The 18,885-nt window shown below is 38.6% G+C and overlaps 1 protein-coding gene across 2 annotated transcripts in view; it reads left to right on the plus strand.

Moving 5' to 3' along the window:
• The first annotated feature begins 676 nt into the window (after positions 1-676).
• LDAH (lipid droplet associated hydrolase) overlaps positions 677-18,885 on the plus strand; it is a 121,892-nt gene continuing 103,683 nt past the window's right edge. For both annotated transcript variants that reach the window (XM_034060828.1, XM_034060829.1), the window contains exons 1-2: positions 677-804; positions 9,605-9,763. In XM_034060828.1, coding sequence (XP_033916719.1) covers positions 9,610-9,763 — 154 coding nt within the window. In that variant the 5' untranslated portion in view covers positions 677-804; positions 9,605-9,609. The remainder of the gene's footprint in view (positions 805-9,604; positions 9,764-18,885) is intronic.

Genomic DNA, 18,885 nt, shown 5'->3' on the forward strand with positions numbered 1-18,885 from the left:
TTTTCCTTACAGCCTTTCCTTCCCTGGAATCCTTTCACTTATTTAATGAACATACAGGCACCATAGCAGGATCCTGGTGGGTTGAGAAAGGATTCACTGCTACTTTTCATATCTTTGGAAGCTGATCATCAGATTTTTTTTTTGGGGGGGGGGGGAGGGGAAGGAGATGGGGAGCGGCTTGTATTTCTGTGGTTACTCCAGGTGCTCAGGTCCAGCTTCCTCATTTAGAAGCAACATCAAACACGTGTAAGAGCAAGTCTGTGCTTCTGCTGCCCCTTTCCCTGCTTTCTGTAAGCATCTCACCTTATTTTTCCTCGTTGAAAATACTTTTTTCTTTTTTTTTCTTTGCCAGAATTACCAAAGAAACTGAGGTTTGGGTAAGCGTTGATGACAGAAACCGAAAGAAATCCTAAGAGGTGCGCCCCGAGGGAACCCCGCTCTTACTCCCACCTTTCCCCGCCAGCGGCTAGTGCCGGTCTCACTGGTTCCCTCGCCGGGGGCCGGAGCCCCGGCAAAGGGCACAGCTCAGACTAACACACCAACCCAGAAAACCCCCATCCCTCATAGGATACAAGCGGCCACTACCCCTTCAGAGCGAGGGGGTGGCGAGAGGCGGGGCTGTCCTCAGCCCACCCAGCGCGGCTTAGGCGGAAGGAGCCTCTCGGCCGTGCCCGCCCCTGCCGCCACCGCGCTGCGCGGCCTCGCCGCCTGCTTCCGCCCGGTCTGGGCTAGACGTCGTTGCCGCCCGCGACTTCATCTCTGCTGCTGCTATTCTGGGTGCTGGGGAGCCTGCGAAGGGGGAAGGTACGTGCTTCGGCGGCGCGGCGGTCTCTGCGCTCCCCGCCGCCTCGGGGCGCTGGGGGGGCGGGGGCAGCACGGAGGGGCTGTGCCCCGCCGAGGGCGGGCGGTGGCGAGGCCGGCCGTGCTCCCCCCGAGCTGTCGCGGGGCACTCCCCTCCCTTCTCGTCCCCGGCCCGACGAGTGGTGACGGGTCTGAATTGTGAACGAGCCTCGCCGGGCCAGGTGCCGGACACCCGCCGCTGCCGTGCGCTGCGGCAGCCGGTAGCCGAGCGGTGGGGCGGGCACGGCGCCCCGCTGAGGGGTGAAGTGTACCCCTGGGCCTTGTGTAACAGCTGTGCAGAACTCAGGTGCACAGAACCGTGTTTACTTAGTAACGTTAGTGATTTCTAAGCGTAGGATTAAGGGTGGAGTAATACAGCCCATGTGGTAAGCAATGCATTGGTCATGCTTCTCTGGCTTGTTTTTCTTTGGCTTGGGAGGAGACTTGAAGAAATTAGTTCTAACCAGGTCTCTTTTTCCAGAACATAACTGCGGTGATGCTACTTGTAATGTTTTTTCTCTATGTTAGTCCTAGTTCCTGTGAAGCGTCTCTTGGAGCTGGCTGATGCTCGTTTTCTAAGCTGCAGGTTAACACATAGGAAGAAAATGTCTGTTGCCTGGAGGGCCTATAAAGGAGGGAAATAAGATTATAAATTCTTAGGTGTTAAAAGTGATATGAGATTTATAAGTGAAGTGGTTTTAATAGAGGAATTATTGGTTTGGAAAAGCAAAGTCTAGTAGGTGTGCACACCCTCCTTCAGGAACCCTCTGTCTGTTAGGTTTATCCTTTGTGCTGGTCCCACAGCATCATCGCTGTTAGGAAATACAGGCTTGAAGGTCGCTGCTACAGAAGAGGGAGAATGCCTGTACCAGTCAGGAGGTAAGCGTCAGGTTTAGGAAGCTGTGTAAATCCTGGCATGGAAGTGTATCAATAAAGACGTTAAGATAATGAATCACCATTGAGGCATGACAGTTGTTGGGGGCTTTCTTATTGGTAACACTTTGCTTTTGCAAAAATGATGAAGCAGCTTCTTTCAATTTAAGTATGACATAAAGCATTTGCATCAGAAGACTTGGATAACTTCAGTGGTGCAGACCCTTATCTTTTATGGTGCAGTATACACTGGGCCCTCTGGGACTTTATGATATCCAGTTAAGGTTTGAGAGTCCATCTGAATGGACATGTCGCAGAATCTGGATATGATTTTATATTTTGTGTGGCTTGGAGACTAGACACCTTCAATTATTGCTTGGTATTATTACAGTCCCCTTATTTCTAGTGGTACTTGCTTATGATGGCAGTGAGTGAAGTGGTTGTACATTTACAGAGCTGGGTAAGCGATGGCAGTAACTTTTAACATTTTCCATCATGGCATTAACTACAAGGATTGAGTAAAAGCAGTTGAAGTCAATGATTTTTAAAGAATCTTTGACAGTACCATGAACAGATGCTATGAAAGAGGCAACTGTATATGATTCTTCTTAACCTAGTCCCACTCTGTAAATATCCACTCAGCCTGCAAAGAAGTGCAGCTCAGGAACTTTCTGGAAGAGATGTATTAAAAAATTGATGTTCCACAGTGGATTTCTTCTCCACCAACTCATCCTTGCGTTAAACCCATGTATAACTAGTGTTTGCAACATCCAGCCTCAAGTAGGTCTGTGGCTCAGATAACCCACTAACTCGGGAGGCACCTCTGTTGGTTTCGAATGAGCTTTCTGCTACTTCTAGTTGTATTTCCTACTTTTTAAATTAGAAGAGACACTAATTGGTTATTACCTATTTATCTGCTTCATGTGATTCACAAAGACAATTACAATAATTTGTTTAAGGGTTAAGATAAACTAAAATTCCCAATATGACTGCCAAACCAAAGAACTTGCCAGAAAATTTGAGAAGGTTTACTCTAAACCTTCCTAATAGCGCTGCTGTTACTGGGATTTTTATTGATAGCTTTGATTTCCTTTGAATTACATTTTTTTTCCATTATTGTGATTTTATTATAATGAGGACACTTTGGAAAAAGGGGTGGTCATCATTTCGACTAACGTTTAGGTTACATTTACCAAGTATTAGGAGCAGAATTTCAAGGTTTAATCTTAGTGCTGTTGTGCATCCATTTGTACAGATTATGGAGGACAGGTAGTTTTTGCTTGCTTAAATCTGGCATGCTCTTTATAGCAATAGAACTAGTTGGGTTTTTTTTCTCTTGACAAACCACTGTGTAATGCTATGAATTTTCAGCAAAGTATTTTACTAAATTTGATTCCAGCTTACACTTTGAATGATAACATTTAGATGTCCAGTAAGGTTTGTAAACAGGTTACACTGAAGGAAGTCATTCTGAAAAAAAAAAAAAACACCACATATTACAGATGAGTAATATGTAAGGTCTGAGCTTAACAGTGTTTTAATTTTGAAACAAATTCAAGTTTGCACACCAGAATAGTAGCCTAAGAACAGTCAACTAGTGAAATGAATGAGAATGAATGAGAACTGTTACATACCTAGCTAGGATTGTTCAGCCACCTAAGGCAGCTGTGCAGTGTGTGATAAGTGCCTTGCTATTATGTGTTAGGTAATCCTGATGTGTCAAAACAATGTCTAACCAGAGATGCTACAATTCCAAGTATGGCAGTGTTTCTTTTGTCAGTATCCTTGTTTCTTTCCTCAGTATCTTTGCTTCCTCCTGCAGCTGTCAGTAGCCATGCTGGTCTTTTGGTTCTTATCCTATCTCATCTCCTGCTTCTGTTTAGATCCTCTTCCCATTGTCCATTGTCTAGACAGATTCTTTACTCAAATAAAAAACAAAATTTAACTCTCTCCCTCCCAAAACCAAACAAAACCCCCAAAATGCTCAAAAAACAGACAACAGAACCTTTACTGATAAAAAATTATTGTGGAAATCCAACCCATGATTAGGTTGGATACAAAAAATTGTATCACTTATTGGAAGTGAGTATCAGATGATAGCTAGATTATTATTTGTACCTGCAATGAACACAGGCTTTGATTATGTATGCAGTTACATGTGGTCGTGTGTCGTCAGGGTTTGGCAGCTTTATCTTAATGGAAGAAGCTGGGTCCCTGGGCAAAATAGTGATACTTCAAGGGTTACTCTTGTTCTGAGGAATGAGCTAGGAGTGTTTCCAAGCATGGTTACTGGAGTTGTAGGTCCGTGTGTCAGAGGTGTGCCACCCTTCCTGCGGCACTGGTTCTGGGAGGAACTTTTTGGCTACTGCACCAGTTTCGCCAGTCTGACTGTTCAGTTCACTGTCCCATCCACTTGGTGAGCACAATGATGAACATGTTCATTGCTTCTTACTGGAAAGGACTTGGGCTCCAGGCCTCACATTAATATTACAGGCAATTATATTGCTGTAGTGACTCAGAAAGTGTTCTGGTGCGATCTGGTATTATTGTTTATAGTCTCTCATTTATGTCTCCTGTTCATTGATTCTGTTTGTTTTCCCTTATCTTTTGCACAGAGCTGCATACAATCTGTTTGTTTTCATGTCTCTGCTTGTGGTGCCTTCCTTGTCCATTTGGACTAGTAAATGAACATCAGAATGTATAGCTGCTGCAGAAAAAAAAATGAGGTGGTAAGCAGCTAACACAAGTTGATAGATTAGTGGAGAATGCTGTTGTGACTAGTAAACTGGTCTACTGTGTTTTAAGTAATCCTTTATGTCTTTCTTAGAAAGCAAGAAAACCATAAGTAGCTAGAGCATTAAGTTGAAGGAGAGATTAACAGTTGAAGTAAGAACACATGCAAGTTGAAATAATAAAGCAGGAAGAAAATAAAAAAGTGTTTTGAATTCAGAGCATGTGTTAGGCTGAAGGAGAACAGCAAACCTGGAGATATGGAAGAAACATACAGAAATGAGGTATAGTTCCATAAGGAGATTCATGCTGCACAGCACAGCAAAGGATGGGGGAAGCCAACTCAAGGACAGTGTGATTGTAATTGGATTGTTATATGGTTCCTTGCTTTGATACCTGCTTCTTGCTAGTATTCATTATGCTCTTTGAGCTTTGTCTTAATTAACAAGAACAAAGAAAGAGTAGTGCTCTTCATTGAGTAGTGAATCTTGTTCTCATAGGAGGTGGAAAAGGAGGTATTTAACATAAGATGAAATAGCAGTTGCTTTTTACTGCTTTTGCCTGTCGTTATTGCTGCTGCAAGATGGAAGCTTATTCAAATGCTGAAGTTTTGGGTACTGTGGTTTAAATGCATATATATAGGTTACCATTACTTTAAATACTTGAATTTTTGTGTTTCATTAAATATTGTCCAGATTACCTATATAACTTAAATGCCTGTCCAACAGAAATATGGGACTTGCAGTTGGGTTTTGTTTCTTTGCCTTTTGCTGCTGTTGTTGTTGTCTTAGAAGAAAAAAATAAGAATATAGAACATGCAGTTGCAGAGTAAGGTATTTCTTTGACCTTTTCTCTTTTGAAAAGGTGCACAGTTCTCATTTTCCCTATGGATAGTAAGAATCAAATGGCAATGAAGTGTCATGTTTCTTTAGTGAGCAAGCATTTGTTCTTTTTAGAGGACAAGCAAACCTATTTGTGCATGTTTTTTCTCTTTCAATACCATTTTTAATTTCTTCTTGTGCATATGTCCTTGGTTATCTGTTTTCACTGTTTTTGCAGATATTCTGCTATTTCCCCTATTGAAATAACCCTTTGTGAAAGGCCATGTCAAATCTCCCATGTAATTCACATGTCTGTTCAGTTTTTAATGTGCTCTGTTCTGGGTAGTGGTATGTGCTAAAGTTTGAAGGCAACTAATGTTTCTTTTCTCTGCATCCAAACCTTAGCATGATGGGTTCTCATTCATCAGGTGGATCATTCCCACCTCTAACTTCAGCAAGATTGTAACCCAGTCTGTAACCATGGTGTTATGTTTCAGTTTTGCCCAGTGGCTCCCAAAATACTGATGTTCAACATAACCTATATTCAAATAAACAACTAAACAAAATACATACTTCACAGATTTTACTGTATTTGTGACAATTTTCTGATGCTATCCATTCCAAATTCTGATTTATTTCCCTTTGATTTTCTAATGTAGAATTTTTGCTTTTTGTCTGGTTTTCATGCAGGCAGCTGATAAAGTTAATTTACAAGATTCTCTTGACGTGTTTGCTGTTTCTGTGAAATTTGCTGGTCAGAAGGGACCTGGCATAGTTTTGTCCATGGAAACCTCCTTTACTATGAAGACATTGTACTTCAGAAGCAGCTTTTTATATTCTCTCACTTAAATATTCTATCTTTATTTGACCAAGGTTTTGCTAACATTGTAGTCTAATCTCAGAACATATATTTAAAGGATATTTGTTATATCCACCTGTTACTCCTGTCCACCACTTTCTGTTTATTCTTTAATGAGATTTCGTTTTTAAACTCCCCAAGGTTTTACTCTGGGTCCATTACTGTAATGCAGTATTTGGAGAGAATGCTGTCTATGAAAGTTACTTCATTTGTCTGCTATATCCCAATACTGTGTGCAAATAAATATTTTTTTTCTTCCTTTGGGGCTAAAAATTTTCCCAGAATCCCATTTTCTGTTCTGGAAAATACCCCATATTACATCAGATTAAACCACCCTATTAATTTTCATGCAAAGGAAACCATCATTTCTTCCTTGAGTGCACTTGTTTCTTTAAGCAATTAATTTCTTGCTCATTTCTTAGATCATTAGCATTATTTGTTTTATCATCAGGCCTGCATCTTAACTGGGAAACTGGAGACTTGCTAACAGCATAGCTATCACTTTATTGTAATCTATGGGATACCTGGCCTTAGTTAAGCTTATGAAGTTACTTGAAGAAAAACCAAAGCAAAACAAACTCAGTGTTTTAGGGTCATTTTCATGTTGTTTGCTCTGAACACTTCACGAATACTTAGTGATGCTTTAGCTCTTTTTTGAAAGTGGAAGTTATGCTCTGGGTATTATAAAATAGATTGACAGGAGATGATATGTAGGCCCTCTTTCACCATGTGCTGAAATGTGTTTGATAAAATGTATCCCACTTTTAGAATGTCATGTCTTTTTTCCTTTGGGGTACATTTATAGTTGCTGGTATTGTAGGAAGCCTCAGGGGACTCTCAGCTACACCAGGGAAACTTCCCTGGATTTGCTTATGCTTGCCATGACTCCAGTGCTACATATTTTTGAGTGGTAAAGTTGCAGTGGCAAATGGAAGGCCTTTCGATGTTCCTAGCAACAAGGGCCTTGGACACCCTGGGATGTATTTCTTATTGCTTTGTAATATCTCGTACATCAAATCTGCTTCAACAGTGCTTTCTTCTGTATGTTCCACCACTGTTTTATGCAATTTACATTTGCCCTTGTGATTACCGTTGCATCTCTGCTTCAGCATTATTTATCAGATAAAGTACAGTGTGTTTGTCCTGTCTTGTGATTGCATAGTCTGTAGGCCAAATATCAGTCCTCTGACTCAAGTTACATTGTGCAGTGCTAGACCAAATTTGTTACAATTCCTTCATTAAACATTGTTTTGGATGACAATTTTATTAGTCCCAAGTTGTCTTTCAAATAAAATGACAAGTCCAAGTAATAGTGTAGGATGGAGCAGCTAATGTGCTATCAGGACAGTCACATAATTAACCACAGTGTATGCAAAGGAAACTTAGTTTGATTATCAGCCTCTTACTTTGGAGTCAATTGAGTCAAGGATGAATATGAAGAGACTTAGTAATATGGTAGAAGTAATTTTCTTCTTGTGGATAAGTGTTTCCAACTATTCTTACCTGAAACAATGACAGTAGGTGGAGTCCAGATCAGTAGTAAAAAAACTAATTGTATGTGTTGGTTTGTAAGTGCGAGTGCATGTCTAAGTTCTCATTGTATCTTTTTTCATTGTGTAATTTATGACCTTATGTTGCAAACTCCAGTTGGAGTAGTTCAGTGACATCAATTAAAAATTAAACTTTACAATGGATTTTATTGGTTCATTATCAGAAACTTTATATAAAACCTCATTTCTTATGTAAGGACTTGTTATTTTGCTTCTTGTATTGTAAACACCTCAGAAAAGGGATGAGAAGCTTAATGTTTACTTCAGTTGTTGATGTAACTGGGTTTCTTTGTCAGAGCTTCTCATTTCAGCTTTGAATAATGAAGAAATAAAAGCAGGAATAATGCATTCAAAAATATAACTTATTATAGTTTGACAAAATTATTTTCAATTATTTATGTTCCAGTCACTGTAAGTTAAAGATGATTACATGATGAATAATGAATGAAGTAGTAAAGAGGTCTCCTTTGGTATTAAATGAACTTTTTTGGGGAGAGGTGAGGTTAGGGATGTGGGGGAAAAAAGTTTCATCCAGACAGTTGTGTTGTAGTTGAAAGTATTAAACAGCACTTCTCCCTTTCCTCCATAAACATTTTTCCTATTTGTATTTTACTCAATTTTTTCAAGGTGGTACTTGTTAATTAAAAATAAAACATTGTTTATTTTGCATTACCTGTTTTTTAATTTAAACTTGAATTAGAATTTAATTAAATTGGAAACATTTTATTTGGATAGCCTTTTCCATTAGAGATGTTCATGTACTGGTCTGTGATTCAATGTATTGGATAAAGAATGAAATAATTTATCCAAGTTTTTCAAGTCTATTTAATCTAGATCTATTGCTTCAGAAGCCTGAAATGGGGTTCTTAAAAGATTAGAAATATTCTGAAGAGCTTAAATAGCCCTTGAAGTTGATACAAACAGCTTTGTGGACTTACCAAGCACCATTGCGAGTGATGCACATGCGTGATCATACTCAGCAAGGGCTTTTGACTGTGTTTGGTGACTACATGTGTGCTTAGTAAATGATTATTTGGGCAGATGCTTGTACATGTCGTAATTCGTGTTGATGACATTTTAATTCGTAAGTAGTCACTTGATGAAGTAGCCTTTTTTTACTGAAGGAAGGATATGGGAGTTGGGTCAATCAACCAGTTCCAAAGCAATAGCCTAATAATTTCATATATGGCAGACACACATACTAATGAACATGCCTTGTTTATTTGGCCACTTACTGTTTTCATTCAGATAACCAAATACTTTAAGAAAAGTTAAAAATGTGAGCATGAATATTTGCCTGAATTGGTCAAATCTTGATTAGCTTTAACTGACAGACCCCTCCTTTAATCATTAGAAAATTTCAAGACATGTAAGTTATGCAGCACTAAAAATGATGAGCCCATCTAGTGCTGGAGGGTAGTCTAGTAGTTAGCATGCTCCTTTTGGCCCCTAGTATTTTCTTCTGGGTTTTATTCCAGTTGGGTTTTGTTGGGTGGTTGTTTTTAAGTGATGTTGTGCTCCCATAGCTGAGGTAAACTTGAGAAGACATTCATGCAATAGTTCTGTTTGTTTAGTATTTGTTCTTTAGTTTGCCTTCAAATAGGTTTCAGCTAAATCTTGTCTGTGAGTGTGAATAAGAGATTTTAAACATTTTGCCTTTAAGGTAGAATAGATCTTATTGTCCAATTCTTTACCTTTATATTTCTGTGACAAAACCAGAAAGATCCTTTCTGTCATATAATAGTGGGTATTGACTTCTAAGACCTATTCAAACATCAAATACTGAATTGGCCCTCTGTTTACTGGAGATGACAGCTGTTTGGGGTGGGTAGTTACGGGATTTCAGAAATTACTCTATGAGAAATTATAATAGTAAAGAGACAGCTATAAAAATATTTTCTGATCTAAAAGTATCTTCATCTGTTTAATAGCGGACATGAAGTCCATGTCAGAAGAGCCAGTCCCATTACATGAAGAATTTATCTACTGTTGCGGAGCTGCTACCCATGTCTTAAAGTGTGGGCCCTGGAAAGACCTCTCAAAAGATGAAAGTAAAAATCTACCCAGGCTCTTATTCATGATTATTCCTGGTAAGGATTTTTTTTTGTTTAAATCTACAAGTGTGGTGATTGGGAAGGGTATGTTCAATTTCAAAAAATCTCTCTAGACAGGTGGTAGAATTTGTCTTGTGCACATAGCCCTAGTATTGCAATAGTGAAACTTTTTTATTATATTTGATTACTGATGTTATCTGTATTTGTAACAGTGCTGTAAGTTAAAACTGAGGGATAAGGATGTCCCATTTACATGGTGCTGATGGTTTGCTGACTACATTGTTTTTTTTGTTTTGTTCTGTTTTCATTGCTCTTTCTCCATTTATTTCTTGCATGTTGAAGGGATAGTGCAATATCAGCTGTGTGCCAACTGAAAGATGAACATTAAGGAAAAATTCTGAATCCAGGATTTCTTTTAAAGTTGAGCTTTTTTATAGTAGCGGATTTTTAACTTTGATTTTTGCATATGAATTTGCATGGTAAGCCTCTTAGCCTTATACAAAGTTCACCAAGTTCAAGTTACATTTAAATCTGGTCATCTTACAAAGAAAGCTGTAAACTTTAATTTTTCATTTAGCATATGTTAAAATTAATGAAGTCCTAAATTCATGAAGTCTGTTACTGAACTGTAAGAGTTCTGCCATTAATGGGCTCTATATTCAATCACAGGAAACTTTTATGCAAGCAAATGTAGCAGCAGTGCTATATGGAGCTTATTTCCTGCAGCACACTTCTGTGGGGACTCCTTGATAATATTTTACATTAACTACATGGTTTAAAGACCAGAAATAGACATCAGTGAAATATTCAGCGTGCTTCTGTCATAGTCTGCAAACTTTTGCAAGTAGCAAAACTTTTGCTCTTATTTCAAAATTATGTTGGTAACAAACTGGAAGTTCTTTCACTGAGAAAACAATTAAAAACACAGCAACCACAATAATGCTACCTTTGTTTTTAGATACCCAAATTCAGTAGTGAATCAAATTACCCAAGCTCCTTGCTGTGGCTGGCAGGGAACTGACTAGGACCTGTATAGCATAATGCAGTTTTGCTTCTCATAAATTAGATGTTTTTTTCCCCTACTGATATATGCCTCATTTTTAGCCTTGAAGGGGAGTCTAACCTGCCAACATAAAATACACAGTCTTAGGACAGATCTGGATATTTGGGTCATCTAGCAACGTGTTTGTGTACCTAAACAGGATTAGATAGCATTCCCCTAATGATTTTATAACTTCCTGAGTATGAAATGTGGGACCCTTCTGCAGTCCAGCAATTTTCACACTTAAAAGCCATGTATCCCTAGTTAGGATTCTTTATGGAATGAAGTAGAGAGGGACAGAAGTATAGCTTGGCACAAGTCAAGGAGAGAAATATCCAGGCAAGGGAAACTCTGACTTGAAAAGGAGAGTATGCATAGCCAAGTGTTCAGTGATCTGGACTGAACATGGTTAGTCCTACTGTATATGATACATTGCTCTGCGTATTAAACTGCTCTGGTACGTATTTTTCCAGTCTTAATGAAATTCATGCACATGATTTTGTTTATATGTAATCAAAACAGGCATGGGAGTGGATATTGAAGAGAAAGGTAAAATTCTCAGTTTCTGCTGGAATCCAAAAGTTACAAGAGATTTGTAAATAAATTCTGTATACTTCTTTTCTTTTTGTTTTTTTTTTTTTAGTTGTGTTTTTGTAGTCAAATTTAGGGAGGATTTCTTTCTAGTCTGGCTTTCCGTTTCCTTAAAAGAAATAAAAAATGGAGGGAGAGGAATGAAACTGACTGCAAAACATTCTTCTACTCCAATATCAGTGGCAAAATTCCCATTGACTTTGAATGAGGAAAGATTCTGCCTCCTGAGACTGATAGCTCACTGTGCTTGAAGCAGTTGGGATGCAGAACATGTAGCAGAGCTCAGTCTTCTTCAACTGTGACAAGCTAATATTTTTATTAATGGCAGTCTTTGTAAACTTGTAATTTAAAAAAAAATCTTATTATATTAGTTGAAATGTTTACTGTGCACTTTTTGGATCCATAATGGTTCTATCTTGTGTAAGCAAACCCTTTGTATAGGAGTAATAATGTATTTACTGATGTAATTACTGTGTAAGAGGCCCAATTTTTCCTCAGTCCAGAATATATGCACTTGTTGCCTTTTCTTCGTATGAATTCTTTTCTATTAAAATCTATGAGATTTATTCAAGAGTAAAACTAAATGTGTACAGTTGAAGGATCAGGCCCATGGTTTTCTGGAAATATAGGTGTTATAGAAAGGACAGGAATTATTTTTTTTTCCCTCTTATGTCGTAAAGGTCTATTTTCCCTTTTGCAATGTTTGTTTAGTGTAAAATTAGCAGTGAAGTATAAAATCTGCTACAGCAATGTTTAACATTGCTTGGGTTCATTGAAAACCAGGATCCACAAAGTGTAATGGAATATGTTGTTTTTACTGTTTTAAGAGTATCTGTCTATTTGTGTCTATGTATTCATGAAACATTCAACTTTGTAAATAAATACAGTACTAATTTTAAAACCACTGTGCTGTCTGGCACATGAAGTTTCACTGTACATCAAGGCTTTTTTGTGTTTCATTGCAGGAGTACGTTGCAATACCTTCATTCCAGGCTTTGTAATTTTTGTTACCATAGTTGTTAACTAGATCATTAAATTTTGTTATTTGCAGTCTTGTACTTGGGAAGCTTAGTTCATGGTTGATAATGTATAATGTAAGTAAGATTTTATTGTGGCAAAGCATGCTACACAAATTTCATTAATATACAGAAATGATTTCAGAATTTGGTTCTTCAGCATGCATGAAGAGTATTCCCTGTGCTTGCCAAGTTTCTTGATCTGTCTGCTTGCAGTTGGATCGCTGCTGGGTTATTGGATTATGTTCTTGTTTTACCAGTTCATGCAGTGACTTGATGTTGTTTAAGGCCCATGAGAACTTAACCAGATAGTGTTTTTGAAGTAGAAAGATTTCATCTCCTGAGCTAATTCTTTGAGTCAAGAGCTGCTTCTGGTTTTCTGCACAAGGGAAAGCAGGGGCTTGGATTCTGTTCTTCTCCTAGGAGTAGTTACATGCACTTGCATCAACAATATTGTTGTCTCTTAGAGGCTACTTGAGTATTTTTCAGCAGTTAAGATATTATAAACAGTTTGCCTGGGTTATAACAGGTCTTTAAAGTGTTATCCCTCAAAGTGAGACTTCCTGTTAAAGTCTTTGAAGTTCTATTTTTGACTGTAATCTAGGGACTCTGAAAAGCTTTCAGTACATTATCTGTCTTTGTCTTCATCTGCTGTTTTGATACTTAACAATCATCACCCTCAACATTTGCATGAGAAAAGTTATATTAAGGATCATTATATAATAATAACTTGTACTAAAACTAATTATATGTTCCTGAAGCTTAGTTTCTTTGTATTTGGTTTTTTTTTTAGTTCCTAATAAAATAGCTTTTTTAAAGTTGTTTATTATTCAATTTGCTCAACAGTCACTGGTATGAATAGTTCTTCAGAAGTCTACTCTCACCACTGAGACCAAAGGGTTTGTTTAATATCAAAAGAATTTATTTCTTCATTCTATGGACCGTGTAAAGCATACTTAACACCAGTTTTCTTCAGTTGGTTTTAGAATGTGCTTTGGTTTGCACAAAAGTCATGTGATGAAATGCGCTTGTTAGTATGTAATCTGTATATTGTAACTGTTCTTCCACAAGAGCTTGTAAGGATCTAGTAAGGACTCATTGCATCAGCAGATTAGGTTGCAGTTTGTAGCTTCTGGCAACCTTGGTCAGAATGTAATCCAGATCCTGTGTGTGAATCTTGGTACTTAATGTGTAATTAGATCAATAAAAAGAAGTTATATCAAAACTGTGAAGCAAATACTGATTTTGCAGTAGAGATCATTGAGATACTCAAGGAAGGTACATCCATCCTTTCAGACACTACTTTTTAAGTCAGCAGACAGTGTTCTCCATTTGCCTTTGAAATACAGATGGAGGAAAGGGAAATGCTGCTTGCAATGCACAGCTAGCTTAAGAGGTAAGAAGACTTTTTTTACCCCTTGGGGAAGGGGATATGTGGGTTCTGGGTCATGTTCTGCTCTATATGCTTTGCTCTCACAATTGCTGAATGAACTCCAGCAACAATTTTATAAACAAAGTTGAGAACCTGTTCTATTTGAATTCTTTAGGCAGTAAAGGCTGCCTGTTTTCGTCTTCTGGTTTTGTGGTTTGTGGGGTTTGTTTTCGTTTGGTTTTTGTCTGAATAGTGCCAGAGCATCAGCAGCAGGAAAAAATGTCCAGCCTTACCTCATCTTTTACCTCTGCAGTTTTGTAATTATCAGCCTGTTTATCAGAGCTCTCCTGTGGTTTGTTTTGGGTTTGCGTTGGGTTTTTTTGTTTTTTTTTTTTTTTTTTTTTAGTGGGTTTTTTGCTTGTGTTTTGCTTCGGGTTGGTGTTGTTTTGTTTTTGTTTGTTTTTTTATAGAGTCAGACTGAGTCCATGTCACCTAGTTCAGAAAGGAACTATAATGCCCAGTTTTATCCAGCCTAATATTAAACACGTAATTAAGATGCTAAAACAAGGAGCATAAATTCCTAGGTACTTTGTATAATCAGTAGCTAGGGCTGGGCACTGCCATGAGCATTTCTGCCTACTGAGAGCTTAGTCTGAGATGTTGTGAAGTCTCCAGCTCTGGAGATAATCAAAACTTGACTGGGTACATACCTGGGCAATCTGCTCTAGCTGCCACTGCATATGCAGGGGTGGGTTAGGAGATATTAGGTGAGCCCTTCCAACTTCGTCAACCCTGCAAATATGACCCAGGGACTGGCCCTCCAGGCTCCTTCTCCAGGTGTGGATTCTAGTCTCATTGATTTTTGGGGTAGCTTCAAAAGGTAGTAAAGATAAGTATATGGATAACTTTAGATAATCTAATACTTGATTAAAATTATCCACTCTTTCAAGAGCTGTAATTGAAGGTACCTCTCTCCTTGCTTTCACAGCCATACTGCATAGTAAGTACCTTAACAGTGAAATTGGGTTTGAGTGTTAGGAACCAAATAGAATGAAAAATTGGTAAGGAATGAAGTATGGTACTTAAGCATAGTACGGAAAGAGTATGCCAGAAGAGGGAGAGATTTTAACCATTAGAAAAAAAAAATATAGTGGGTTTATTTGAAAGCTTTTTGCTAAAATAACTAAATATGCCATGTACTACCAGGCTTTAGGCTGTCATCTGAATGGCTAGGTAAGCACTCACTGTTTCTCTACTATATGCATAAACAAACAAACAAAAAAATAATTTTGTAAGACCATTCATGTGACAGTGATTTATCAGTCATGTTGGTTGTTGAGGATCATAAAAATGCCTGTTATGTGTCTTAGGAGGTGTGAAATGAAGGAAATCCAGTTAGAGCAGAGAATGTAAGGCTTCTGTTCCCAGTCATCCTCACAACTTGTGGCCAAACCACCAAACAAATCTTCTTCCTTCACATTTGCAACACTTAAATAATCTCTCACCCAAATCTCTAAACTAGCATTCAGTTACAGTCAGCTAACACTAAGTAACAATAAAAACACAGCTGCATAGAGTGAGACAACAAATACTACTTCTCCTGGAATGTTTAAATTATTGGTCAGCTCCATGGGCAGTTCCAGTCCTAGTGATTGTGTGAAATTCTTGTGCCAGGATATATAACGTTATCTGATGTACAGCAGTAAATACCCCAAAGGACATAATCACGTTTGAATAGTTCAAGTCTTTATTAAAGAAATAATTTATTTAACTTTTGATTTTGGTGCTGGGAATTAAGTAATGCTTGTAGATGCCATGAAAATTTTTAGATGAAAATCATAGAGTATAACTGCACTGGTGTTCCTGCTACATAGGACTCTGGGCTACGTAACTACTTGCACACTATTTTGCTTAATCCTGTATCATGTACTTTTGTTGACTTAAAGTTGAGGCTGAAAAAGCTGTTTCCTGTGTGGATGTATATTTTCCATCATATTAATACTGTACTTTCTTTATCTCCAGTTACCTGTACTAGTGTAAGATACCAGAAGTTGCAAGGGTTCTATACCTTTGCTTATTTTGACCATACTTTCCCATGTAGAGCAGTGCTGCTGTTATCCATCCCCATCTGAACCAACAGAGCAGAGAAGAAGGGAAATTTAGGTGCTCAAAAATGAAGATGATGTTATTTAACACATCTGGTCTAGGGAATCAACTTAAGAGTCTTGTCAAGGGAGCCAAGATTCTGACCAGACAAGGCATGTAGAAGATTATGCAGCTCAGCATGGCATCTAGTCCAGCTGGCATACTTGAATCACATGTGGCTAATCAGCAGGAATCAAAAAAGTCTCAATTTTACATTTAGAATTCTGTCTCAAGGTAGATGTTTATATCCAAACAGCTGAGCAGGATGGCCTCTCTGTCTGCACAGTTACTCCATTTAAGAAAGTTTCCTCTTTTCCATACTAGCTTAGCAGGAGCATTCATCTGTTCTGTGGTATTTGTACTGCTTGGAATTGAACTTAGCCCTGAAAATGTTATAGTTGAGCAGAATATTCACTGTAAAACATCCTGCCTGACTGTGAATTAGCCACGAGAGAACGGCAGTGAACCTGCAGCCCTTTCATGGAGGGAGAAGGAGAAACACTCTGCTCTTTTCCTGCGGCCTTTTCTGCACATCTACAATGTAAGACTCAAAGCAACCACTTGATGCTTTGAGTGTATTAGTTGCCTGCTGGGCTGCTCTTCAGACTGGATCTGGGAAAGCTAGCTCGTGTTCCTAAAATTGTCAAGATTGTCTTTCCCTGTGTCCTACCTGCCTGTGTTAAGACTGTATGTTATCAGCATCGCATAATCGGAGTCTTCCTGGGAAGTTTCTACCATTCCCTGCTTTTATTAGCAGATGAAACATAAGTAATAGAATCTCTCTTAGGATTTGGGCAACCTGTAAAGAGACTGGATGGCTGGGGCGAGCTCTTAGTAGAGCTCATGCATTCAGGTAGCTTTTAGATCTATCAGGTAAGATATAAAGCAGATGTTGCTGAGACTAAAGTAGTGTGGAAGTTAAACTGTATATATTAAGACCTACCAGACACTGGAAATCTAAAATATCAATGCTTGGAGCACTTAGAAAGTTTCTTAAGGCCAGTATTTCACAATCCAAAATGTTTGTTAACAATACTGGCATAAGGTATTCCTGTTCCCTCCACACTATGCCACTCCACCCCTTGGTTCTGCCAGAACAATAGTTGGAGGGATCATGCTGTGAATTAAATAAATGCATACATTTATTCCTGGGGTCTTTTTAAAGCTGGAATGGTTCCCTGTTTGGGGTCGCAGAACAGCCTCACAGAGTTGTGCCAGTATAATTGGGGTTGGTTGGGAATGACAGTCAAGGCAGGAGGTGGGAGTTCCTTCAGCTGGACTTGCTGCAGAACTTTCTGCAGTTAAATTATGGTGTTGATCTGCAACATGCAGCACATACCATGTGAGTTCACATGCTCAGTATTGAGACTTCTCTGGGAGGAGCTGGTACCCTACCAGTCACACCAGGTTATAGTGATTCACTCAGAATGCCTCTTCCTGGTGCTTTCTGCTTTTGTTTACACTGCAATTCCAGATGAAGCTGCCAATTCTTTGCATTTGACCCTGAGTTCTTAGATTTTGACAGGAAGAATTTGTGGTTTTCTTCTGCCCCTCCCCACCCCACCTCCCCCAGAATAAAAAAAAATGGCAGTGGGAAAGGTGCATTCTTACTCTCCAGTGTTATATATGATGTAAAAGCAGTCAATGAGAACAGATTACACTGTAGAGTTAGAATTTTGTGTAGTGTGGCAATCCAGGTAAAAGGGTATATGCAGAGCAAGGTAACATGTTTTTGCCTTCATATTTTCCCCTTTCCCTGTGACTACAGGGTATGAGCAGGTAAGTTAGAACATAGCTTTCTATTTCAGTGAGACACAAAGACAGCAGAACATTTTTGATTCCCATGCTTGCATGGGATACATAGACGGTATTTTGTAAACTTGTACTTGAACAGGAGCAAAAGAACACAACAAATATCCCTTGAACCTATCTTCCTGATATTTTCAAAGCCACTTCATTCCTTCCAACTTTTCTAGCCATTTCTTTACCTCTAGCATGAATATTGCTTAATTATGAGATCAGCCTTATTTTCAGCTGACCATGTATTTTCTCAGATGGTAATGTGTATAAGGTTCTATTAATTGGTGGTGTTCTTAGGGGTTAGTAGGACTTTAATTTTTATGCATAGGTTATTTGGTCTGTTTGCCATAAACTGGGAGTAATAAAATCTCAGTCAAGTGCTTGAGGACTTGTCAATAGGATGTGCTGTCTCAGCTCACACCAAGGTACTTTGAGGACTCTTCCCTTTATTTTGCTGAGCAAAATAGTTTTTTTTCCTGAGAATATTATTCTTGGGGGATGGCACTAATTTGTACCTGTTTGATTTCTACTCTGAACTTCCATAAAACTTTGAATACACTGGCCAATTTTTCCCTGATTTTTCTGAGACACAGGGGACTCAAAAGCATAAAAAAAAAGAGTGTGATTAGAAAACATGCATGGTATGTCCCTGAAGGAAAGGTGTAAACATGTTCTATTCCATATTATATATTAGAAAAGTCAGTTCTTAGGACACTGCTCTCCATTATTCTTGCTGCTTATGGACTACTTGTTTGTGATTAATATTTTAAAATATGCTGACAGTTGTGCTTTGTTTACTGGGTCAGCCCACCAGCTTCCATTGTCTTTAGAAAAGAAAAAAAATCTTTAAAAATCTTCCTCATGCAGAGAGGAGCCTGTATGTGAGATCTAGGCTTAAAATGCGCCACTTCTGTTGAATTTCCCAGTGCTTCAGCAGTACCTCTGATGGGGGCTTGGCACAATTGAGCTTGTTAAGTTTGAGGAGGCAGAGTAATGACAGGATGGTTAAACGTCCAACTGTGCTTGACAGTATTTCCCCCCACAAAATCTGGGTGGCAGATGTGGCATTACTGAAGTGGCTTGCTGAAATTTCTCAGTCCACAGCCTTCTCTCAGTGTCCTCTCCTTGCTAATGAGGTGTTGTTTTCAGCATGGATCCTTCCTGCCTGGTTGCATGCATCATAATCAGGGGA

Source organism: Melopsittacus undulatus, chromosome 3 (assembly GCF_012275295.1).
Source record: "Melopsittacus undulatus isolate bMelUnd1 chromosome 3, bMelUnd1.mat.Z, whole genome shotgun sequence".
NCBI classification, from domain to species: Eukaryota; Metazoa; Chordata; class Aves; order Psittaciformes; family Psittaculidae; genus Melopsittacus; species Melopsittacus undulatus.